This window comes from Chiroxiphia lanceolata, chromosome 10, assembly GCF_009829145.1.
Source record: "Chiroxiphia lanceolata isolate bChiLan1 chromosome 10, bChiLan1.pri, whole genome shotgun sequence".
In the NCBI taxonomy this organism is placed as follows: Eukaryota; Metazoa; Chordata; class Aves; order Passeriformes; family Pipridae; genus Chiroxiphia; species Chiroxiphia lanceolata.
Window position 1 is genome coordinate 7,471,245 of NC_045646.1, and position 25,198 is coordinate 7,496,442.

General features: G+C 36.5%; 1 protein-coding gene across 4 annotated transcripts in view; it reads right to left on the reverse strand.

The window, feature by feature from the left end:
• The window catches only part of PEX5L (peroxisomal biogenesis factor 5 like), a 106,607-nt gene that overhangs the window by 27,095 nt on the left and 54,314 nt on the right, over positions 1-25,198 (reverse strand). Inside the window, exons 2-6 of one of the 4 annotated variants that reach the window (XM_032697729.1) lie at positions 16,129-16,194; positions 14,246-14,350; positions 12,877-12,915; positions 2,349-2,460; positions 477-686 (exon numbers count right to left, since the gene is read on the reverse strand). In XM_032697729.1, coding sequence (XP_032553620.1) covers positions 477-686; positions 2,349-2,460; positions 12,877-12,915; positions 14,246-14,350; positions 16,129-16,194 — 532 coding nt within the window. The remainder of the gene's footprint in view (positions 1-476; positions 687-2,348; positions 2,461-12,876; positions 12,916-14,245; positions 14,351-16,128; positions 16,195-25,198) is intronic. The other 3 variants (XM_032697732.1, XM_032697730.1, XM_032697733.1) reach the window with 3 other exon arrangements.

Consider the following 25,198-nt stretch of genomic DNA (forward strand, 5'->3'; position numbering starts at 1 on the left):
TGAATAAATATATCTCTCTTGTCAAGAATGGAATTTTTTCCCTCATATGCATAGATACAGCAGTATTTACACATGTATTATGTATTTCTGACATCTGCAGTTCTGAAAAGGACATCTATGCATGGGCTTCCTCTCATTTGTGTCCTTTCCCAATTTCTCATCATACCCCTATAGAATTTTCTACCATTTGACTCACCCTGACTAAATTCTTTCATTCAAAGAAACCTTTCAAAGCTTTATTAGCACACTTGGTGACAATTTAAAACATATAATAGCAAAATGTAAAATGTAAACTTGAAACTGTTTCAAGTTTAAAGTGCTTCAATTAGTTTATAAAGTGGAGCAAAGGTTACACACTCTGCTAAAACGTGGTGCAGCAAAAAAATCTGGTGTTGTTCATTATTTTGTGATAATAATCAGGAGAAACCTGTGCTAAGAAAGGCTATGGAGCACTAATAAAATAGCTACACTCTTACCAAAATCTAGTGAAGACTTGTCTGCAACTCTGGCAGCCTGGACTTTCTGCTCAGAATCCACACTGATAAGGTCAGGATTGTCTGTCTTCTTTCTGTGAGTTGAAGCTTTTAAGCCTTCACTTCTTGATGGATTCTCTGATTTCTTTGCTTTGTTTTGGGTTTGTAAGACAGGTTCACTAAGATCCAAGAGATCCAGACCTGTTGATAATACTTAGAGACAAAATGTTAAAATTTAATGTTGTTTTAATTCAAAAAGATTGATTTTTAAGATTTGTTTAAGTTGGGAAAAACATTTCTGACATGTCTGCCTTTGACTAGAGTAGGTGTGTGTTTCCTGGCTAAAGGTGTTGACCAGCACATTAAAATATGGCTGGGAATTTCAGGTGCTTAACTGATGCAGTTTAATGGATTTGCATAAAAGGCTTCTCATCTGAAAATCTTAAAGACATCCAAAGTCTTAAGGCTGTGGCCTTCACAGATTTTCCTCTGTCGTGAGGGTTCCCTGTACAATTGAGCTTTGAGATAAGATTTGGTTTGATTTATGATTTATCAAGTGCTGGTAACAGCCGCTTAGGGCATTGCTGTTGTGTGACGTGCCATTTTGGAAAATGCAGGAGTAGATGTCTTCCTGGGTTCTTAATTTAGAAGTTGCTTAAAGAATTACATTTAAAATTCCTTAGCATGTAAAATATAGGAAAACTGTCCTTTTATCCCAGGACAGGTGTTTTTCGACAAATCAATTTGTATTATCTCTTGCAGTGCTTTATCTGTGTTCTTGGCAAATGACTGAATTTCATCAATCTTCATAGAATAAGAAATTTTTATTTTGCTATTACATAAATCTAATACCCCCTGCCCCTCAATCTGGTAGATATTCTAGGCAGCTATACAACACATAGATACTTTTTTACAACAAACACCGTTCTTAAACAACCTGAAATAGTTGTATTCATCCCTGTAATATCTTTAGCTATATATAAAAGGAAAAAATATTATTTACAATTGCTATTTAACTTAGTGTTCCAATTTTTGTTATTAGAACTTGCACATTACTTTAGACACAATTATAAGTGAAGGTAATCACCCAGCTGTCAATTATTCATTTAATAATTTACATGTTTATAGATTTTAATTAAATGGCTTCTAACAAGCAGAGTAATTTTAAGAGACAGCAAGAGAACATAGCAGTGTTACTCTGATTTTATTGAATCTCTGCTGATCTGCTCACCTGCATCGATTACCTTTGCACAAATACTGAGTGGGAAGGGACCAATTTTTAAAATACCTCCAAAGGACAATATACATCAAATAGAATTTAGTATCATTCAAAAGGCTTTCAGGATTCACTCTTTTTCTCTTCTCTGCTATCTCATTGAACACAATGGAGCTGAGAAATGTATTAGATCCTTTCACTATTAAGGTGTCCAAACTCAGCCTGAATAAATTGTTTTGATATCTCTTCCTTTTTCCTTTGCTATCCCATCCTGGTTTTTATTTTAAAAAGTCTTTCTAGAGTAAGGAATGGGTTTGGTTAAAATCAGACTAAGTGTGGCTTTCTCACTGATTAACATTTTGCAAAAACAAATATTGAGAATTGGTCAAACTAATACATACTTTTGTGAGACTTAAACAAAGTGCTTTTATTTCAGCCCCAAGGATCTGCTGGAACTGATGTGGTTTGAATCTCATCATTTTGGCCCTCAAATGTAATGAACAAAGTCTTTTTCTACAAATAGTTCAGGCAATTATAATTTAATACTGGCTTGTGATTTTGTGCAAGTAGTAAAAAGCAAGAAACTACTTGAAAAAATGTGCTCTAAATAAGATTAAATTATTTCTATCTACTGAGGGATAGTGAAGAATGTTGTTTACCTGCAGTGTTCGATGTTACAGGCCTTGCAACAGCTTCTGGTTTAGTTTCACAGAGAAAGTCGTCAATGGAGGGGCTCAGGAGGGGTCTGCTTTCCTGTTGCTCATTCACCAGCTAACAATAAAGAACCCTGGGTCACAGAGTGTTCTTGGCATGAAGAATTTAAAGAAATAAAGCACATCTCACAACATCACATGCTTTATTTTTGCTTGTGAGAGTAAAGTGTTGTAATTAGATGATGCACAAATATATCTGGCTTTAAAATAAAAAGAGTCTAATTGCTCTTTTGGGACAAAAATTATATTCCGGTTTTACAAATCACACAAAAATAAAGCAGCAAGATGATTTTTCCTTAGCAGTTATTGCATACTATTGCTTATAGGGCTAAAGTATACAAGGCCTGATGCAACTCCCCTCAAATCCATGGTGAAGTTGGCCTTCTCTATCACCAGGAGACTAAACAGGGCTTTTTTAGTATTTGGAAGTGGCCTTTTTTTTTTTCCCACCAGTAACATGCCTCCCCACAAAACTCCCACAATAGCATTTCATCCAGCGAATATGCATTAGCCCATTAAACAATAACCCACTGAGACAGAAAACACTTCTCTGCCATACAACGACATGTGAATGACAGTGGATGGAGCCTGCTGAGTGTATGAACTTTCTGCACAAGCCCTGACTGTGGGAAGACTCACAGTACAATTTTTATTTAAGAGCAATTTTCCAGTTTTGTTCTGACTGCATGAATGCATTGGTTTTCTGCTACCTAAAAGGAATCTCTGCATTACAAGCTATTTAATGTACTAGGAATTAAATAGAAAAAATGGTAAAAGTCTCAGAAATAAAAGTCTTCTCTTTTCCATCTATCTCTGACTGGAGGATCAAGACCTAAGCTGAGTTGGAGGGATGCCTGATGGTGTGTCCTGCATTTACTGCATCTTAATAATGTGGAAATATGTTTTCCCTCTGTTGCTTTTGCCTGGAGCACTTTCAGGTTTATTCTTCCCTCTCCTCTCTCCTTCTTGCTATCCTCTTCTCATTTCCTTTACACTGTCGAATTTTCGGAATTTTCTCTTAGATATATTTGAATTTCAAAATTTAGGATGGACTAAAACTGGCAAAAAAAGGTATTTACTCATCCTCATGTTTGTTAATTACTGACATTGAGCTCAGGATTACCTCTAAGCTTAGATTCAATTTACATGAGTGCCATAAGAGACAGGTGAGTGATTGCCTGCCCAACTGTGGGCAGCACAACCTGCAAATATGGGCACTTCATTTAGAAATCTGGCAATGATGCTGTCCCAAACTCTACATCTACATGTGCTAAACCCAGACTGCAGATGCACCTCACCAGTGACTTAATCATGGGGGGTTCTAACTCGAAAGCACCCAAGATCACTCACTGCAGAAGTGAAAAATAGAAAATCTTAAGACCAGATGAAAAGGCAATTTATTGCCCAAACCTTGTTGTGGACATAAGAGGATAAACTCTGGGAAGACCAGCAATAATAATAAGAATCAGTGTTGTGGCAGGGAAGGAGACAAGAATCAATAAAGATCCAAATTTTTCCAAGATCCAACTGAAGTATGAAGTTTGATAAATAATTTTTTTATTTTCAAAGATGGTTATCATGTCCTTAGAAATTTCGTTATTACAGTGGTTGTAAGAGGAAGACCTGCTAAGCAACAGGCATTCATTAGTTTGATACCAGCAGTGGATTGTTCAAAACCCTTGATAAAATTCTACCAACAAACTGAAAGAAGATTGGTGGTAATATCAGCTTCACCAGCAAACAACAAGATTTAATTTTTACTAACGTGTGTCTTCTTTCTGCTACATTTACAGTATTTTTATTTAGTTATAAAACAAATAAGTTCCTCTTCTCTGACTCTGACTTTGTGAACAAATACACTAAATTCATCAGACACGGGCCACCCAAATGATCAGCAGAATAAACCCCACATTTTAGATGTGACTAAAAAAGTTGGACTTGTTTAGGCTAACAAAATGAAGATTGAGTAGGTGTATAGTTATTCTTCATGTATACATAAAGGGAGAGTGGTTAGATGACATTGGAGGAGGAAAGTTATTTCAGCTATAGAGAAAGGCTGGAATGATAACAAAGAGTTCTAAACCAACCGTGAGTAGATCTGGTCTGGGAATTAAAAGAACCTATCACAGCAGTGAACCATATGAACAATATTTTTTTTAGGGTAGAGGGACAAAGTGGCTTTTGCCAAGCCTTGTACATAACTCTTTATGATGTGATTGCTTTCGAGAAGTGGACCATGACCCAGAGGATCCCTCCTAGTCCTGCGTCCTGTGCTCCCACGACTGAGGACTAGAAGCTGTACGAGTGTCTTATTAAAGGGCTTATTCCCATGAAAAATAATCTGTTTTCAACTGAGACATTTGGGTCAAAACAGATAGCAAGTACGTGATCATGTCTACTAAATCTCAATAAATACAAACTACGCATGTACAGCAATAGAACAAATTAGAAAAATACTATTTTGTTGTGAGGTAGACATTTAATGATGAATTAAGATCTTAATAAGTTAGAATGTCATGAGCTGATATTTTTTCTGTAGGTAAGTGGGCAGTGGGGTAGGTTTCTGGCATTACTCTGTAATCAATACCACTTGTTAAGTCCTTGGTCTCACACTTGGAATTTCATTTTGCTACCTCATATATTGTACCAAATTTATCCCTAGTTTAACTTTGCTCAAGTTATTAGAGTTTTATCAGGCATGAATTTCGAGTAGTGCTATAAAAGATTCATGAGATGAAAACTATGATCTATATTAAACTAATAATTTATGGTTCTTGAGCACCTTTCGGGTGAGAATCACAGAATGCTTCAAAACATTCATGAATCAAGTTTGGCACCACTGCAGAGCTGAAAAGTATTATCTCTGCGTTGCAGATGAGGGAAGTAAAGTGAAATTCAGAAAGTCTTCCAACGTTGCCAGGTGCTGGAGGAAGTGGTGCTGGGAACAGGAGCTGGGCAGACGTTGCCGCACTGGATTTATGTGCACAATATCTGTACACACATCAAGCAATACAGACTCAGCCTGGAGAACTGTGGGTTTTTGAGTACTGATTTAGCCAGTGAGAGCCATAAATTCTCATCTTGTCTCCAAGAATTTAAATTTTCTTTATAAAGTTCATTTTAATTAAAGAAGAAGCCCACATACTCCTCTAACTGAGGGATTTCTAAAATCTGTGGAGTGTGGTGTTCCCTACTATCAATACATCTGAAGGGACTCATCCATAGTATAAAATACTCCTCCTAAATCTGAATGAGTTTTCTGGGACTGATTCTGCTGTTGAACAGCACAACAGGAAAAGACAGTTTTTTCACCCCAGTATTGCTACTGGAATTTTTTGTCCCTAAAAGCAGATATGTGGGGCTTCTGGGTGCTTTGGGAGAGATACTGGGAGAGTCAAAAGTGTCATCTGGTGATATTTGATACATTGCTTCAATATATTCAAAGCAATGCTTCAATATACTCAAAGCAAGGATTATTTAACAGCAACTGTAACGTGTAGTCCTTCCATCCCATTTTATACACTCTCTTACTGCATTCTTGGTCTTTATCTCTTTGCAGTGCACAAAGCATGATGGTTTGTTTCTTTTCTTTTTTTTAAAGTATTAGTAGGGCATAACATAATGCTAGCCTTTAAGATAAATTATTTCAACTTTAAATTGGGGGGTTCTAGTCAGGTATAGGCAGCTAATTAGCACCTATGTTTTGAGCACATAGTGAACTAGTTCTCTTAAATTAAGTGCCAAGATTCCCTCCATATTCAATAGGGAGAGAAAAATGCCTAGAAAAGCAACTCCAGAGGGAGGTTCTGCCTGCCTAATTTAGGTTGTCCCTCAGGAGGCTCTCAAAGGCACCTCACTTTCCCCCTGGCTATATATGGAACTTATCTTAGAAGGACTGGTTCAAGAGGCACCCAAAATTTAGGTGTAACTAGCTACCTAAGTTTGTTGGATTGGATTTTGTATTGGATCCACTTTGTCACCTGAGGCTGATTGAATTACTCATGGCAGTAACTTAGGAAGCCCCAAACTACTGCCAGGATAAGAGGAAACAAGTCAATTGGTTTCCACTACCTGACTCTTTCTAAAAACTGATAAATGGGAACCACAACCAGAAACCGAGGTTATTGTTCTCTGGAGTGTAACTGGAAGTACTGGCCTGACAGCTGAGTCCCTGTATTGTTGTCTTGGCAGAATGAGAACTGGAAGACCTCATTTTCTGCTTACAGAGGGAGGAAAGAGAGCTCCTGGAAAAAATCACTAGTCTCATGATAAAAGTTCAAATTGCATGAGTTATGTTTTTCTTTACTTGCTTTTCTAGTAGGTTTATAAACATCTCACAATCAAAATTACTGCCTCACACACTTTATTTGCTCTTGTATAGTAAGTGTGATCACTACTCAGCTTTTTGCATCATCCCTGTGCCAGGGTGATACTAATTCTTTCTCTGTCAGTGTGAATTTATGCCCCAATGACACTGACGTGGGAGCCAAATATTTGGTTTACATAAGAACAGAGAATCAATTCCTGTGGCACGTGGTATAACTGACTTTGGCCCCGTGGGAATCGTGGGAAGCTCCAAAACTGAGACAAACTCTTTGCACCCTCTTGCAAGGAGCACTGGTGTTGCTGCCTCTCTGAAGACTAGTCTAGCTCAGCAGATGATAACCAGTACTCTGTTGCAAAGTAGTAGGAAGTGTGTGGAGTGGCCTGTGAGCCAGAGGTGACAATATCTTACCTGAAATCACACAGGCCCAGTCACCCCCAGGGGCTTCATGCAAACAGATGTCAGGGTTTGTGTGAAGTCAGAGAAGCTGTGAGACGATTGCTGTAGACATTGCACTGGATATTTAAATTCGTGTGCCAGTAGATATTTAAAATCTGTGCTTGATGTCTGAGTCAGTAAATAGTAATGTGTATGTTACATCCTCATAAAGAGCAGTTGCGTTGGCTGACAACTCTTGCTGTGATCCCTGTGTCACAGCAACATCCTACCTGTGTTTCTAAGTGCTGACAAATTATGGTGTTTTGTTGCAAGGTAAAACTGAGTATCTCTCAATTCAGAGTCTCCTTCCCTCTGTCCATGCTGGTCCTGCTAAAGAAAACTTAACATGGGAGTTGTGTCTGGCTCCTGCATTTTGGCCTGGTTCCAGCAAAGCACTTAAGTGTGCTCTGCAGAGCTCAAGGTTAAGCATGTGCTTAACTGTCCTGCTGGATCAGAGCCATGGGGAAAGAGGAGAAAAGTTGCTCTTGTCATATTTTGACTGTGACTGACAGTTTGGCCTTTACTAGTCATATAAAAATGTGATTTATTGTAAATCTGTTGCATTAGTGCCTGCACGCTCCATGCACTTTGGAAGTTAAAGGAAGCTGTTTTCTAAAACAGAGTGTCTCCCCCTCCTGGGTGTTAGAAGATTTTACTTTATCTTCTCTCACTTGGTTATGCATTGTTTTTGTGGTGTTACCTTGTGACTTGTGTTTTAGCCTCTCCTCTTCCTCATATCACTATTTAGACTGGAGAACTACTCTACAACAGTGATCAAAGACAACATTAACTCATTGTCAGAGATGTTTACAGATCCTTGCAAGTAACACAGTCACTAAGAAGTTACAGAGCGTTCCTTTAAATAAATGATTTCTTACAGAAGTACCTAGTCTGTACTCCTAAAATGACCTGCTAGTTAACTGAGGGATCAACAACTTTTACGTGGAAGCTGAGTAAACACAGGTTGAAATAGTCTTGTAGAACAGGAAGGATACAGAATCCAAAGTAATCTGTTGAGAAAGTCCTGGAAAAACCTATACTGAGGGGGCAGGCACAAGTGTTGTGATAGTATCTACCGGGAACTCTTCATGCTAGATTCTGGTTTCTCTATCATTCACTAAAATTACTTTTTGTGTGTGGGAACTTTGGCTGAAGAGGAAACTTGGCTTTGAACACACAGTTCTCAAATGCTCTTAAATAAGGTGCAGAGGATAGAAACTAGAGAGGTGCTGCTTCCCTCACATTGCAGGTGGTGCATTTCTACTCTTAGAGCTTCTCTCTGAGCAACTTTGATCTTTGCTTACAAAATATTATAAAATTATTTAACATTATTCTCTAGGTGAAAATAAAGAAGACTGACAGCATATAGAACTGAGCAGCAGGTACAAGTTCTTTGTGAAGATGGGAGAATTAAAGACATCAAATATAGCACAGATTCTGGTAGAATTTAGTTAATGTAAAACTTATGCCATTTCTACTGATCTTCAGTTGTGTTGAAAATGCCCTTTTTTCATTTTCCATTAAAAAAATTCGTCTTTTACTGTACCCTTTCTGTATCTTTGCATGTAGGCTGTAATAACTTCAAAATCACAGATTTTTCTTGTCCTTTCTGTGTTTTTTCTTTTCAAATGAAGTTCTGTAGCATAAGTACAGTAAGGCTGTGGATGTGTTACTGTGGCCAGGTGTAGGAACCAAGTCATAAGTCCTTGTTATTATATGACCTTTCTCTGTAGGGATCTGTTATGGTGTGTGTGGCTGCTTTGGAATGTTTTTTGTAGATTGAAGAGCTTGAAACTTGTAAGTTGTTTGTGAATTGCAATTCAGTAGAACAGTTTCACTGTAAAAACAGCAGGTTCAATGACTCTAGAACCATAGTATATGGTTTGCAACTCTTTAACAGGGCAGTATATTCTTGCTTAGGGTATGCATGAATGAAGAGCCAACAAGTTTCTGAAAACTTCTGTTATTTCATGTAAAAACCAGGATTAAACTAGTATATTATATCATTCACAAAAAAAAAAAGTCCAATCTTTCTGTCCTTCAGGAATAGTGAGGCATTTTACAATGTATGAAAAAGTATAGTTAATTTTTTTACTGTATTAAAAAAATGACACCACCGATTCCCATGGTAATTTCAAATTAAAACTTATTTCATGGAAAAATGTATTTAATTTATGTGACAGAGAAATCTGTATTACTTTAGGCAAGCAGCCAATTTATGACTTTTAAGCATATTGTCAAGGCAATTTTATTGTACTCATGAGAATATTTGTGCTGAAATTATGCATACTGCCCTATAAGCAATAAGTGTTGAGCAATATTTAACTTAGAGGTAAAGAACCAATTGATATTTGAATTGCTAAGTATGCATTTTTTTTTGCTCTTCATGTATTTACCCTGCTTTAATAATAGATGAAAAAGAGTTATCAGTAGGATTTATGAAGTGTCTCCAGATAAACTACTCAAAAATTTTATAATAAATCTAATGAGAGAGATTTGAGATGTATGGAAAATATTGCTCATGAATTTATCACAAATCCTTTAAAAAAATAAAAAATAAAAAAATGTGATCTCAGGTCTAGTTCTCTTAAGATCAGTGTGGAAATTGACACTGTTCTCAGAAGACAAATTGGGATGTTCAGTGTATTATTGTAGCCCAAATTTAGATAATGACAGTAATTAAAAAGCTTGATTTTTGCCTTTTTTTACATTAATGTGTTTCACTTAGTGAAAATGGAGTGAGTTCTGGTTGTCTATAAAAGAGAATGGAAGCTAATTACATTCCCTGTAACATCCCTCCATTCTGTTATAATGTTATTTAGTAAACATTTACGGGGTGGGTTGGAAGTCAGAGCAAGTCTAATACTAAGAAGCTTAGAATGAACATGATTGAATTCAAATGGGGCAGTCAACTTTACATGGAAATCTGTGATTATGCAATAAAATTCATGTAGTGATTCCTTGATACACACATCAGAAAAACTCATAACAACATTGGGAGCTGAATATTAGCTATTTTTGCTCCGTTTCCTTTATAAAATTAAATGGAAGCATTTGGAAAATCTTCTGTCAGAGACAAAAAATCCCAAACAAACCTACAAAAAGTCCCAGAACAAAACAAAAAGCCCAACAAAGCAAGCAAAAAAAGAAAAGCAAACCCAACCCAAAAAATACCACCACCACCAAAATAAAATAAAATAAATAAATAAAAGCACATGAAAACCCAAACAACAAAACAGTGGCTTTCAGGCAGTGGAAATGTTTGAGTATTTTATTCATAAGCCCTTGAGCAAACATAAATCTGCTTAGATCAACTAATGGCATGCAAATGAATTTCACTTAAAAAAAAATAGTTGCTACTCTGAATACTAACTAATACTTCTAAGAAAGACTATAAAAAATCTTTAGCATCTGGTGGAGTTAATTGGGATGTACTCATGAAACATATCTCTTTTTTTGACGTGTGCTGTAGCCTGCATTTTTCATGGGAGAGGATGGATTTCAGCACGTTTCTTATAATATAACTTTTTAATTCCAACTGAAACTCTAAACCCTAAGTGTTCTGTAAGTTAACTTTTTAAGTTATAAGTGGTTGAGATCAAACCTATGCTCTGAGAAATGTCTGTGTAGGTCCTGTAAATTCTAAGTAGGCAGCTCCTATGTATTTTGGTTATAAGCAGAAGTGGGGAATAGCTTTCAAGATACACTTTGCATTTCTTTTTCCTGTTGGTGAATTTTTCATGGACTCCCATTTCTGCTCCATATTAGTCCAGAGTATATTTGTATAATACACAGCATTGTCAGGGACATGAATCCCCACCTGCAGGTCTTCTTTTTTCCTGTAACGTTTACAGGAATCCTACCATGAGTAGCTTTCCAATTTGTGTACTCTAACGAGTAATCTAAATTAGGTGTGATGAATCTGGGACAAAAAACACTTGTGACACCATGAGATTTGTTTGTTTAAAATCAGTCTGGCAAAGCATTTAATTATGGACTTTTTTACTGCTCAATGAAGCAGTTAATCATATTTTAAAGTACAAGTCTGGATCGAAGTGTGTTATTGAATCAGATCCTTTGAAGTTCACTGACCTGTAGTAAACTAGGAATTTCATAGATGGCTGTACAATTAAACTTTGACTTCAGGGGGTATTTAGGTTTAAATTTCTCATTAGAAAGTAATTTCAAAGTGAGGTTTTTTCCTCCTGACAAATGCAAAGAAGCTGTGAAGAAGTTAAACAAAAATCTTATTTTACAATTAAAATCAAGTTCTTATGCACGATTTTTCTTATTTATTTCTTTGCTTTAATTAGAAGTATATTGATTCATAGCTGCGTGGTGAGTTAATCTTTGAACCTTCAATAAAATTTCTTTCACATTTTCTAGGTTCTATTCATATGAAAAAAAAAAAATCTGTTTTTTTATTTGTCCCAGTCTTCTGAATTACCTTTAAAAAGATAAGGGAGACAGAAACATGGATAGAGTTATGTTCTATAAAATCCTATAACTGCTGAAAACTCACTCTGTTGATGTTTAAGTATTAAATTTGGCAAACACTGAATCCTTTTTCACACCAATAAGTGAGAAGAAAGTGACTTTTATGGAAGGTAATGGAGACAGAATCACAAAAAATAGGTGCTGGGAGTCCTATTCAATTACCAAGAATACCCCTCTGCTTACTGTAGTGTACTCATTACTGCTGGAATGATGATTAAGATTCCCAGTTGCCATATATTGCCATGGCCCCACTGCAGTACTTTTTTCGTTCATGTTATTTGAATGTTTGCCTCCAGATCTGATGATATAAAACAATATCTGATGACACAAAACAATATCTGATGATATAAAACAATCTGGGAATTGGAAACTTCATTTAAATTTAATTCTCAGTATTTATATAAAAAATAAGTGTCATATTTTACAAGCTGGGCTTTGCTAGGAGCACTACAATAATATATGAGTATTTATCTGTCTTGTTCTGTGTTGGATATGTTTTTAACATTTTCCAGAGGAAGAGAGCAAAGAGACATAATTTAAAATACAAATTCAGGGGCTTAGGTACATTATCACTATCAAAAAGAGGATTGAGACTCTTCTTTGAGTATCACATTCCAACTACGCTTCCTGTGGAATCTGCTCCCACAGTCAGACATGATTAATGCTCCATTTATCATGGATTTTGGAAATGGGAGATTTGAGAAAACCCAGTACTCCTCTATCTAGGCTTCATCCTTCCACTTTACTCTCAGGATTTTGCTTAGCTCATTGTAAGGCTGGAGCAGCATGGATACCCAACGTATTTAATTACTTCCTAATATAATAGACCTGCCTGCTCTGCGCTTGGTGGTGGTGAGAACTTTGGAAACATCAGGCTTTATTCTCATGACTCAACTTAATCTGGCTTGGGAAGTCTGTAGCCAGTTTGGAACAGAAGTGTTTCACCCTGTGAGCAGCAACCACATCCATCTGTTTCATCATGTAAAGACCAGAGACAAACACTTTGATGGTGATGGTCAATGTATACCACAATATAACAGAGAGATATTTTGCATGGGTGGTCTGAATGAGAGGTTTACACGGACACACTACACAGACAGCATCTCAAACCAACACTTCAGCCAGACAATTAGGGTACAAATGATGTATGCAACATGGTCGTACAACTGCACATCACACATACATGATGCAGAGATGGCTATGGAAAATACTCACTTTTTCACTTGATTCTGCTTCCTTTTGGCTTCTGCACCCCTTTGGTGCATAGCAGGGAAGTAGGTATTTGTGTTTAGTGGAAGAAATTACACTGACTAACAGACACAAGCATTTTACTCATAAATTTATCATAGACTATTGCTGAGGAGACTGACAGACAGCCACTACAAATGGTGTGTTAAACATTTAATGAACCCAGGCTGAACACCTGTCCCTGTTGAAGCCAATGGAAGTTTTGTATGCTAATTTTTTTGCGTGTTTAATTTTTTTTTTTGAGCGCCGTGAGGTTTAGAGGGGGCAGCATTCCACGTTGATTTCTAGTTGCTTTTTAATCACTTAATAGAAAATTAGAAATGATGCCTTAAAGGGAGCATCTTTTTCCTTTGTGCAATTACTTCATAGACATTAGAGTTCGCCATGAGCAAAATATGGTGTTCAACAGGGGCTGAGGAGGCGGTGCCAGGCCTGGTTTCCAAATTAGTAGATGGTATTTCTAGAATGTGTATTAGTGCAGCACATCTGTGATGCTCTGAAAAAGAGGTACGTCCTGGTGTGTGTGCATCTTAAAACTTTCTAAAAGTACAGTCATTGTTATCCTAAATCATGAAAGGAGTAAAACGGGATTGTGGATTTTGTTTAAGGCTCTCACATAAAAACAACTTCCAGCAATTTCCATTAAACCTCCTGATGAGTAGGAAGTATTTGTGTGCAGTAAATATCAGCAGTAAACTAAATGCACTTGCCTGGGGGACAAATTCATGTACGTGAGCAACATAAGAGAATAAAATCCAATCTTGTAACAAGATGGCTATGCTGTGATTTACAATAGTGTTCAGTTACTGTCTTTAAGAAACTAATGGAACCACCAAATGTTTGGTGACTACTCCAAGGTGTGAGTAAGGTTTAGTGTGAGGACATTTTGTCCTTCCTTCGACTGAAGTTGTAGAATGAAAGCAATGAGATGTGCAAATCATGTATTCTGATCCTGACTAGGAACAGAATCCCAGTGAAAACTTAGGAATGGGATCTGAGATATTGAAAATGATACTATTGTAAACTGACTGTTTCCTACTTTACATATGCATTGATGTGAATTTTTTATATATGAATTGCAAATGAGTATTTGTGGCATGAATATCGATGGCATGAATTAGAACCGTAATTTTAAGTTGGTTTAAAATAACTTTTGGTAACTGAAATTGGGGGGAAAACGCATTTCTGTTTAATTTTTCACGTGGAACCATCTAACCCCCCCATTACTTTCCCCCGTCAGTGAAGCATTGGGATGCCCCTGGTGCGGGATGCCTCGTGTGGGGCGTGGGACTCGCGCAGCGCCCGCGGCCTCCTCAGAGCCCCGCGCTCCGCCCACCTGTGATGCCACAGTAAGGAGGGGCTTTTCTTCTGCAGACTCCTCCCTCGGAATCTCCTTCATCACCATGGCCACAGCCTTATCGGCCGCCCTAGCGCCTTTGCCCTACAACAGCGAAATCAACAATGGCTCCAGTCAGCAGCGAGCGGGAACCGCCGCCCCCCGCGCACACGCACCCCGAACCATCCCGGCGGGACACCTGCGGCTGGAAGCGAAGCTTGGTCGTAAGCAGAATACACACACACTGGTGAAAAATAAGGATAATAACAAATTATCTGTGAACCCGACAGTTAAGGAGGCAGTTGGGGTCTAATCGTGGTCTGGTGGCTCATTGGAGTTGCCCCAGTGAAGTCAACAGGAATCTGGCACTGTCCTGCTGAGGCAAGACCTGCTGGAAGTCCTCTGGTGACAGGATAGGATCCCCATAGGTGTAAGGGCTGAAGGATTAGCCCCTTCATTTAATTTTAGTTACCCCAAAATTTATATCCAAAACACCTGATTTTTTCCATTTGATTTGGTTTTTTAGTGTTTTTTTTTTTTGTTTTTTTTTTCCTCAAAAATATCGTCAAGCTGATTTTGCAAATAAAGCACAGTTCCTTGTGGTTCACTGAGGCAAACTCTCCCTGAAATTTGAATGTATAATCTGGACCCACAGATTATATATTGTATTTATAGCTCTAGTAACATTTAAAAAAGTAATTTACATCATATAAACAGTCTGTGTTTTTGCTAAAAGAACATGCAGAGCCAAATCCTGCCATCATAGACATTGCTACAGCTCTCCCCAAAATGATCATTGTTGTTGAACTTACTGCAAGGATTCTTTTTTAAAATTTCACTTTAAAATTCACTGAATACATTGTAAATATTCAGGACAAAGTTAAGATATGCTAGCGTTATTTAATATATATTAGCCAAAAAAAATTGCACTGTTATGTCCCATACTCTGTTTGATGCTCCTCATTTTTATTTAATGAGGGTATCTATCATCTTGAATTCACATCAATTTCTATCTTGATTTTTCGTCTTATTTGATCTCCACCCCTTGCAAGTCACAGAGAAAGTTGGAGTGCACACATAAAGCATCACAGCAGAGCTATGTTGTGCCAGTGACCCTGGGCATGTCCTTATTATTATATTTTAAAGGCTTCCACTGATTTCCATGGAAGTTTTGACTGTGCACAGAGTGCAGGATCTGGCTCCATAAAAGAAGTATTTTACACTGGACTTAAATATATCTAAATACTTAAAAGTCTACTAACAGAAGGGGTGCTTTAGTATGATATCATATCCAAGAATTACTTTCCCTAGCAGTGTATTCTGTGTCAGATAACCCCCTGCTATTGCTTATACTGAGCTACACGATGTTTCAGAAACATTTCATCAATTGCAGGTAAAACCATTATGAACTATTGCAGGTTCTAAACAGACTTTATTAATCATCAGGTCAATATTAGATTAGCTTGCTTGTGCAACACATCACAGGTACCCTACAGAGAGTTCTTTGCATGCTGCAAGAAATTCTCAGAGCAGAAGTGTCACAAATGATAAGCATGCTGGATTTGTGATGCCTTTGATATCCAAAGAACTGCAAAATTAAATACATTAAGTTCAATGAGAATTACTTCTAATTGGTAAGCATATCAAAGGTTCTTGGCCAATTACGTGTTTGTTCATGATTCATATGACATATTCCAGGTCTATGAAGCTCGTTTCCAGTATGACACATGAGCTATCGTTAGCTAGCACTAACAGCATGCCACTGGATCTTTACAAAATGTAGTCCTTTTGTGCTGAGTGATAGAACAAAATAGTTTATCAGGTAGAGAGGATGCATTGGAAAACATGCAGTGCTTTTTATTTCTTGCAGAGTAAAAACCCACCAAAGCAAAGGTCAGGTCACTTTTTTGAAGACAGAGCCACTTTTTCTTCAAGGTTTCACCTACTGCCTGAAAAGAGTCATGATACTGGTATTAGTGCCTGCTGTTAATCTTCCACACACGTAGCTGCAAAACCCTGGGAGTGGTTGACAACATTTATAAAATCTGTCTCATCAGTTTGAAGTGGGTATGGGACAATGGGGAATGGATACCTCTGTGCTATTTTTTATGTGCAGACTTGGTGTATTTGCCAGTCAAAGCAAGTGGTTCGATGCTACCTTATTTTTTTTTTACTAGATCTTTCTTTTAACTTTCCTCAAAGATTGCGTGTAAGGTTGACTTATTTTTGGCTACTCAGCCTATGGTATGTAAAATATGATTTTGAAACTAGAACTTAGTAGCAATTTCCTGGATACCAAAGAGAAAGCCAATGCAGTGCAATAGCTTAAATTCTCAGATTCTGCTGGAGAGATACACAGCTGACCAATTCATTGGAAAATGCAGTTTTTTATTCTGGTGATATGGATATTTTTGTCCGATGTAAGGTATGTAAGCTGGAAAATTTTGGTCTCTATTCGCTGTAGAGAATAATATGTAGTCAATTCTTGCCTAAGTGATTAGGCAGAAGAATTAGAGAGCAATAAAAAATGTTTTTCTATGGTCAGGACAACCTTGTTATTGTTATGAACTGCAGTTGAAATGAAAATCTCTAGCACATTCATTGCAATAATCATTGAAGAATTATTATATTTTTCATGTGCTATTTACTTGGTCTCCTTCAATATTAAGTGCTGTTTCTTAGCAAGCAAAAATGCTATATGAATTTATCTGGTACAGTAGTTTATTGCTCAAACCCTGTAATTCTGTAACATCTAATTTTACACTTGCCAGGACTTTAAAATGAAAAGTTTTTTGATAGTGGAGATTTGCAAGGTAAGTTACTTTCTCATGTAAACATCAATTTAATAATTTAGTAAATAAATTTTGTAATTCCCTATTTATTTGCAATATATAGATGGAAAAAACTGTGATGCAGAACATGGCAACCTATGTACAAATCAAGACAAATGTGAACTGATGAAGGAAAAAATATATTATTTGTTTTAATGGAACATACTTCATGAGAAAAACTGAGAAACATGCCAGTATTTCATTATTTGATACAATAAAATAATGCAACAGTTCCTTTAGGTGGTATTTCCACAGTAAAATAAGGAGTAGAGTTCAGAGTATTTCCTTGATGCTAAATATTTATAAGACAATTGGCTTCAAAACTTAATAACAATTTCTCTAGGTTTATCCTTTGTGATCAGATAATGAATAGGAATAAAGATTTCCACAGGAGTATGCTCACTTAGTAGGAATTTGTAAAGAAATGCTCTATTTTTTGGCAGCTGCTGTTTCTGAAAAGCCAGTAGCCAGTGTTTTGTAAATGTTTAACATTTTGACAGCAGTATTTAAATTGTAGTGATTAATTGCAGAACTTCTTTGTCATCATCTAGGCAATGAAAGGATTTTTATCTAAATCCATATTATTGTTAGAAGTTTGTTCTTGACAAATATTAAGGTACTTGAGTCCCAGACTCACTTTTCAGGCGTATTTATACCACTTATTCTTGTGAGAAAGTGTACAGAAAGAAATGGAGTGATTAAATTTTTCTTTTTTAAAAAAACTGTGTATAAATGGAGAAAGAAATTCTTTCTTTGTATAGACCTGTGGTGTTCCATTTATTTTCCAAGATTCTACCAAGGTGTTTCAGCTTTAATTGACACACTACAATGCATCACTATTCCCTGAGCCATTGGAAATCATCTCAACATAGACACATATGAATTTAAGGTTTTGTAAAATAGAATTTTCAAGGAATTTGACATAAAAAGGTGTTCTGCAGACAGTGCTGATACAGGTATGACAGAATTACTGATTTCATGTGTTCTCTCTCCTTTCTGGTTGAGGATAAACAAAGTAACACCTTGTTGTTTATGAATATAATGAATATAATTCCATACAATTTTTTGATATAATACTGAAAAAAGTTACTATCTATCCTGAACTTTCCCATTGGGCATTGAATGGTAGTGTTTAAAAACCAAAAAAGCCAACAGGATATCTTGAAGCATCATTCTGCTCTTTAAATATCTTTAATATGTTGGGAAGGTTTTTACAAAAAAAAACTTTATGAAAGTTCAGTGATAACTTTAGGCTGCAGTAGCTGTCATCCTCCTGTGCTGGGAGAAAGAACAGACAGAGCTGCTGTATGTGTTGAATTTGGGAGGCTTGGCTGCTCTCCAGATCTCCCAGCAGCTGATGTATTAGACTTACAGTACCAATTAAGCAGCCTATTCAAAATGGCTTTATGCTTCACAAATCTTTGTGGTTTGTGCAATTTAAAAATAACAAGTGAAGGGACAAACTTGGCTTTACTGTTTTAAATTATGCAGTGCTAAGATTTCTACCTCTCAAAATGAGCACACACAGCTCCATGGCTCCATGAGAGCTCAGGTGTCTACAATACAACAGTGAGCTCTTGATTTCACACGGGATCTGTTGATTGCTTCGTATTTTTCCCTCCTCAGGCTTTTCTATTTGTGTTTTCTCTATATGTCTTTCTTTTCATCTGTACTTTTCTGCTGTTTTCTAGTGATGTTGTATCTTATATATGACGAAAAACAGCAAGAAAACATATGGTGAGGCAGTTCTGTGAACCAATACAAGATCCATATTGAAACAGAAAATTCTGCTTCATCAAAGCTCTTGGCAGTTTTTTATTATGAGCTTAATAAAGTGAGGTACTTGTTTAAGGTCTATGGGAACATAATTCCTTCAGGCAGTGCTCAGTTGACTGTGGTGAGGAGACACGTGAACAAGCTCTATGTCCTGAACTGGAAGCAGCATTGTCAGGGACAGCTTTCAGGACCTGAGCTAGTATTTCCATATTGTACTTGCATCCTTTGGAACCTCTTATCAAACTTTCTGTTAGGGATGATCCAAGCTCTTTTGACTCAAGACCTGTAGGAGTTCATTCTTATAAGATTAGGATGAAATACAGACAGTGTTGGCTACAGAGAAGGAAGCAGTTATAGGAAGACTTGCCTAAGAAGCAATTTACAGTAAGGCAGCTAAATCCACATTGGCTGAGTTAAAAGTGTGCTACTCCTCTTTCATTACTTTTTTTTTTTTTTTCATTCTTACACTGACAGAATAGCAGATTTCAGTATTTAAGTTCTAATCTGATTTTATCCTGCAGGTACAATCGTATGAGAGTTTGAAGATCATTTAAGATCATTGAAAAGGGAAGACTTTACTGCATACAAGAAAATTGGCAAAGAAAGAGGCAAGAACTGATAAAAGGTAATGAGCATAAATATCCACATTTACCCTCATTGGGTTGTGTCTTCTGTCCTTTTAAATGTCAATACTGTAGTTAAATTACATTCCAGTTTAAGAAGCATTTGCATTGAAATGGCACTGTAAGTTTTCTGTTAATTGACTGTCAGTAACTGTTGCATTATTTGTGATCCCTTAAAAATTGTCTCATTCTGGAGCCTGTGGATTCATTCTGAAGGCCAAGTGGGACAACTTCCAAAGTATCACTGGTGGAAGCTCTACAAGACCCATTTTGCCTTTAAGAACTTGTGCAAACTTATTGTGTTTAATGCATCTGAACACAAATTATGACTGGAAATTAATACACAATTCTGTCAAATCTCACTCATTCTCTGTAAACTTGTATGATTCCTTCAGGCAAATAGGAGGAGTAGGATGTGAAACTAGGTTTTTTTCCCCTCTTAAGACAAAATTTTTTATTTGGAGTGTATGTTTTGAGCAGGATAACACTCTAAAATGTTGGAACAATAATGATGATGTAAGTGTAAATAGTAAATCCAACCTGGAATATAGAGAAAGGTTGGTAAGAAGAGGAAAATCTGGGACAGAACTAACTACTTAAAGGTTGTTTAAGGTTCTGATCCTTTTCTGAAGCAGTTATATAATATGTCTGCTTGTGATAGAAGGCTTGGATGAGAGGTTTTGCACTCCTTTCTTTCTGTGTGTCATCTTTTAATAAGATCACTGTGAATATGTAGTAACTATTTTTTTAGCCCTGATTTTGTTGACTTCTTGGCAATTTGGAACTTCATTATCAAAGGGGTGAGTCCTTTGACTGCGTAATGGTGTATGACTTGAAAAATTTTAGGGAGTAGCTGCAGTATTTTTCACCTCTGCTTAGTCTGTGCCAGGGAACTCTGCGAAATCATTGGCAATTTCAAATTTGTTTGGTAGTCTTCAGCAGAGAGTTAATACTAAAGTATTTTCTCCCCCATAATTTGGATTCATTTTATGTTGACTTCAGTATTAAGAGCCCCAGGCATAACGTACACAGAACAGAATTAGTTACTATTAATTGCTGCATTGCTATGAAAGTGCGTGTACTGAATTAGAATAAGACATTCCTCTAGTATTAGTCCAAGTGAAATTCAAGGAGTTCAGATCACTTTGAAAACAAACAATTGGTGACTAATGTACTGTCTGTTGTTTAAATGTGCGTTTACTGCACACATATTGTGTGAAGATGAGTTTCGCTCAGTCACATCCTCCCAGCACATGATTTATTGTTCTTTGAAGTGGTAGGGGCTTCTCACCTCCTGCTACACAATTTTTATGGTTCTGTTTCATCAAATGCTCAGAGAACACTGACTAAGTCTGCAGTCTGTTTAGGACAAACAACGAAAATAAACTGAGACATGGTGGTATTTTATGTGGAAAAATCAGAGGCTTATTATCAATTCCCTCTTACTTAGGAGAGTAGTCTTCGTAGGAAATGCAGAATATAGAACATCGTTCTGATTTAACTGATGATTACAAGACATCTGTTTCTGAGCCTATCTTATAGAAACTGTTTTATGGGTGTAGCAAAAGGGTAATCCTCAGTGAAATTAATAGCTGTGTTTATTTCAACTCAGATAATGGCTTGAGCTACAAAGCATGAGAAAAACATTTTACTTTTTACACGCTCGTCACAAATGTTTATAGACGTTGCGAATCTTTCTTTTGACAGTTTTACTTGGATCTGCTTTTTTATTATCTCTGCCTTTAACTCTGCTGCTGTTAGAGAGGTTCCTGTACTCTCGGTTCTGTTGTCCTAAGAGTCAAACCACTAATTTATTGATATTAATATAGCAAAGGCAGTGTTGACTAGAGAAAAATGTGGAGCGAGGCATGGCGCAGCTCAAAAGTTCCTGTTTATTTACAACAAAAAACCCCCAAACAAACAGCTATTTCCAGAACCTGTTGTGCCTTGATATCACTAACATTTCCTAAAAATAAAATGCATAGATGTGGCAACATTTTGGCCTCATGTAAAAGGCAGTCTCCAAGTACCTAGTAGCAACCTGTCTTCAATCTCAGGAAAAATGTGAGTGATCTCTGGGATGAGTTCAGTCTGTGGGTTGGTTCTCTTTTTTTATTACTTCACTTGGGACCAGGCTCAGAAAAGTATATGGTGATACTTTGAAGTATGAGTAAAAGACAACTAGAAGTATAACTGCGTCTAGAATATCATGCAATTTCTTCTTTTAAAAGAAAGTGATGCAGGTTCAGATGTTGAAATGGTATAATCTCTGCTCTTCCTGCCTGGAACATAGAAGAAAATGTGTATTTTTTCCAGCATTTGCAGACTTTGTTGTTCTTGTTCCAGATATCATTATAAAACCATTCACTTCACAGTTGTACACCTGTGTAGCCAAAAGGAATTAGGTCCCATTAGCCCAATATTTTCTATCTCCGGATTGGTCAGAGACTCATCAGACATTTAGAAGGTGAAAAGGAGAGGTAAAGAAATAAATGTAATTTAAAAGATAAAAAAGTCTCTTACAGAGCTAGAAGAAGGTTCTGCATGCATACTAATCTGATCTTATCCTATAGTTACAATTGTATGAGAGTTTGAAGATTGTTTAAGTCTTGAAACTGTGGTTTTCTGCTGAGAAAAGAACTGACTCACCATTAATGAATACAACAGAAATTTTTATCAAAACTGTTGGAGGGACATAACTGTCGTCTGTTGCTTCCTCTGTCTTTTACATTACCAAATTGAGAGTCCACATTGCTTATTGTCATGGTAAAGATGGTTTTACTCTTTTTTTGAAAGCCCTTAAGAAAGATATTTCTTAATAAAGGTGAAATAATATTGAATAAGGATGACTGTTCAGATAACCTGTTATTTCAGAACCAGATAAAATTCTGCATACTGTTTTGAAAAATAGGATATTTATCTAAGCAAATGAATTGGTATATGTCTCTTGCTAGGTACCTAATCTCAGAACCACTTTAAAATTGTGTTGGTTCTAAAATTACTTATTTTGCTTGTTCTGATTTTGTTTGTGAAGGAAAACAGCTTGGGCATCAAAGACATTGTCACCACTACTAACTTGCATGGAAGATTAGGATGCAAATCTCAGGATTTGAGTTCTATAAATCTGGGGTAAACATTATGTGATCAAAATTCTTGTCCTCAGTTAATTCTTTCATACAGATTCTTTCATGATTTGTGTAGAATAATACAAGATTAAATTCTGTTTAGGATTTTTGTTTTTTCTTTGGCTCATTTGTTAAACACCTTTCTCAAATCCTATCAAAAGGAATGGAATTTTTTTGTTAACATGAAATGCTAAAATGATATTTAATCCCAACATATGTGATTCTGACATGTAAAAGGATAGAAAGATGGTGAGGCAGAGAATGAATGGAACAAAAAAGTAACAAAGGGTAGATAGAGGGTTGTGATCTGGGTTTGTTTTGAAGCAGATTACTGTCACTTTCTCATCACCTGTGATAAGACCTGTACATTTTAAATATATTATACTAGATGATAGGTTTGAAAACAACAGATCAGGATAGTCTATGATTGCAAAATACCTTTAGGACTTATTTTCTTGACCTATGCAAGTTCTTTCCAGTCTCCATTCTGAATGTTGCCAGGATAGATTTAGCCCTTCCTATAATACAAGCGTTTGATTCCCACCATGATACAAACATTTGATACCCTTGATACCATTTATTATTCAAGATAAGGTTTGAGTCCTTTCTACAGTGAATGGAGGCAGAGTAGGACTGTTATAGCTCTTTAGTCACAAAGGGGCTTTATGCCATATCCTTGACCCAAAATTCATCCTGTCTCTCTTGTGCTGTACGTTCTTTGTAACAAAGGGTTCTGAATCTTAGTGTACTTACTTGCTAGAATAAGACTCTATTTTTAACATTGTATAGTAGAATATGTTTATCCCCTTATTGTTATTCCCTAAAAAGAGTAGTCTGCTGCTTATCAGACAATGGCAATAGTAGACCAGGCAGTGTTACTGCAAAATAACTTCATGTCCCTGACCTGGAGATGGCCTCTGCATGCACTTTCAGCTTTAGAATGGTCTCATCTGAAATACTAAAGTCTGTTAATGCTGCCAACCCAGCATTAACAGCATCATATAAAAGCAGCATTAGCAGCATCATATAAACCCATTTAGAGAGGATTATGCTGCTGTCCCTTCATTTAGCCCCTTATTTATCACACAATTTGGAAACCTTCAGGAAGCAAATTCTTAAAATTGAGGTATTATGAGTGTGCTCTTAAAAGATATTCCTCATTCTCTGACGTGTGCTGTTAACATGGAGAATGGACTTTTCTACTCTAATATTGCAAGAATATTGTAATTACAAAAATGAAAGTGGAGTGCATTAGTAAATAATTACTTCTAGATGTAATTTGAAATTCATCTGTCTTGGACAATTAAAAGCTCATTCTTATAATGGAATCATAGGATGGTTTGAGTTGGAATAGACCTTAAAGACCATCTAGTTCCAGCCCCCTGCCACAGGCAGGGACACCTTCTACTGGACCAGGCTACTCCGAACCCATCTGGCCTGGTCTTTAACCTTTACTGTTTCGGATAATTTTTTAGCATAATGGACCACATGAGTTACATTTGTATAAATCTGCTCTTTTGCATATATTTTCAAGTGTTCCATATTCTTTTTGGCTTCAGTAGATTTAATTTCATTGCTATATCAATGACAGTGAGTAGCATTTGGCTTGTTCTACAAGTAACTGAAAGCAACATCTATTTCTAACAGCACACCACTGATATCAGTTACACTCTATATTGTTCTGCTTAAACAGGCATTCACCCTCTCCTACAGAAAGTTTTTTTACCTATTTTACTTATTTTTACATGCTTATAAAGTAAAAAGCATTTATTAAAGAAAAAAAGAAAATTATGTAATTATTCACTCACTTTACACAAGGTTTTGAAAATATATGATTTAACATTACCTAATAATGTTTGTAAGAGACATTATATTTTGCAGTCCATTTGTGCTTAGGTTGGCAGGTTCCTCATTAGAGAAGCAAGTTCTCTATTTTTGTTTCTGCAATTCAACAGTATCACAAAGTTCAATTGTTAACTATCAATTTAGAGATGGCTGCAAGTCTGCAGTATAACTAAAAAGTGGTGAGTCCACACTTTTTATAGCAGCCTAATTTGGTTGGTAAGGTAGCAATTTTGTTTAACAAAAACTCTGTATCTACAGCATGATATCTAAGACTAGGTAATAAAAGCAGCTGGTAATGGGAAATGGCTCTTATGGAGAAATTGTTAATTCTCAAAACATCTTAATTAAAATTTCATATGCAAAAAAAGTTAAATCATCAATTATGTTTGCTGTAAAGCTTTCTTAGCTGTTACTTTCTTGGGATGCAAATTATACTACTTGTATTTCAAAACTGGTTTCTGGTACATAGAAACCTCCTTGGATGTGCAATTGCACTAATTAGTGGATTGTACCTCTTCAGCTGGGATGTCAAATCCAGCACCTTTCTGTCCTGTGTAGTTAAAGCTAAACTAAATCTCTCCCATACCTCAGGGCACAGTAACCTAGCACTGTGGAGGTTAAGTTGCCTGACAATAGCATGACAGCTATTGTCAGAAATATTTCTCCTCAGAGGTTCTATAAAAAAATAAATCTGCCTCAGTCGTGTAGTGCAGTGCTGTGTGCTGCTTGTGTCCCCTTCCACCAGAACAGTCA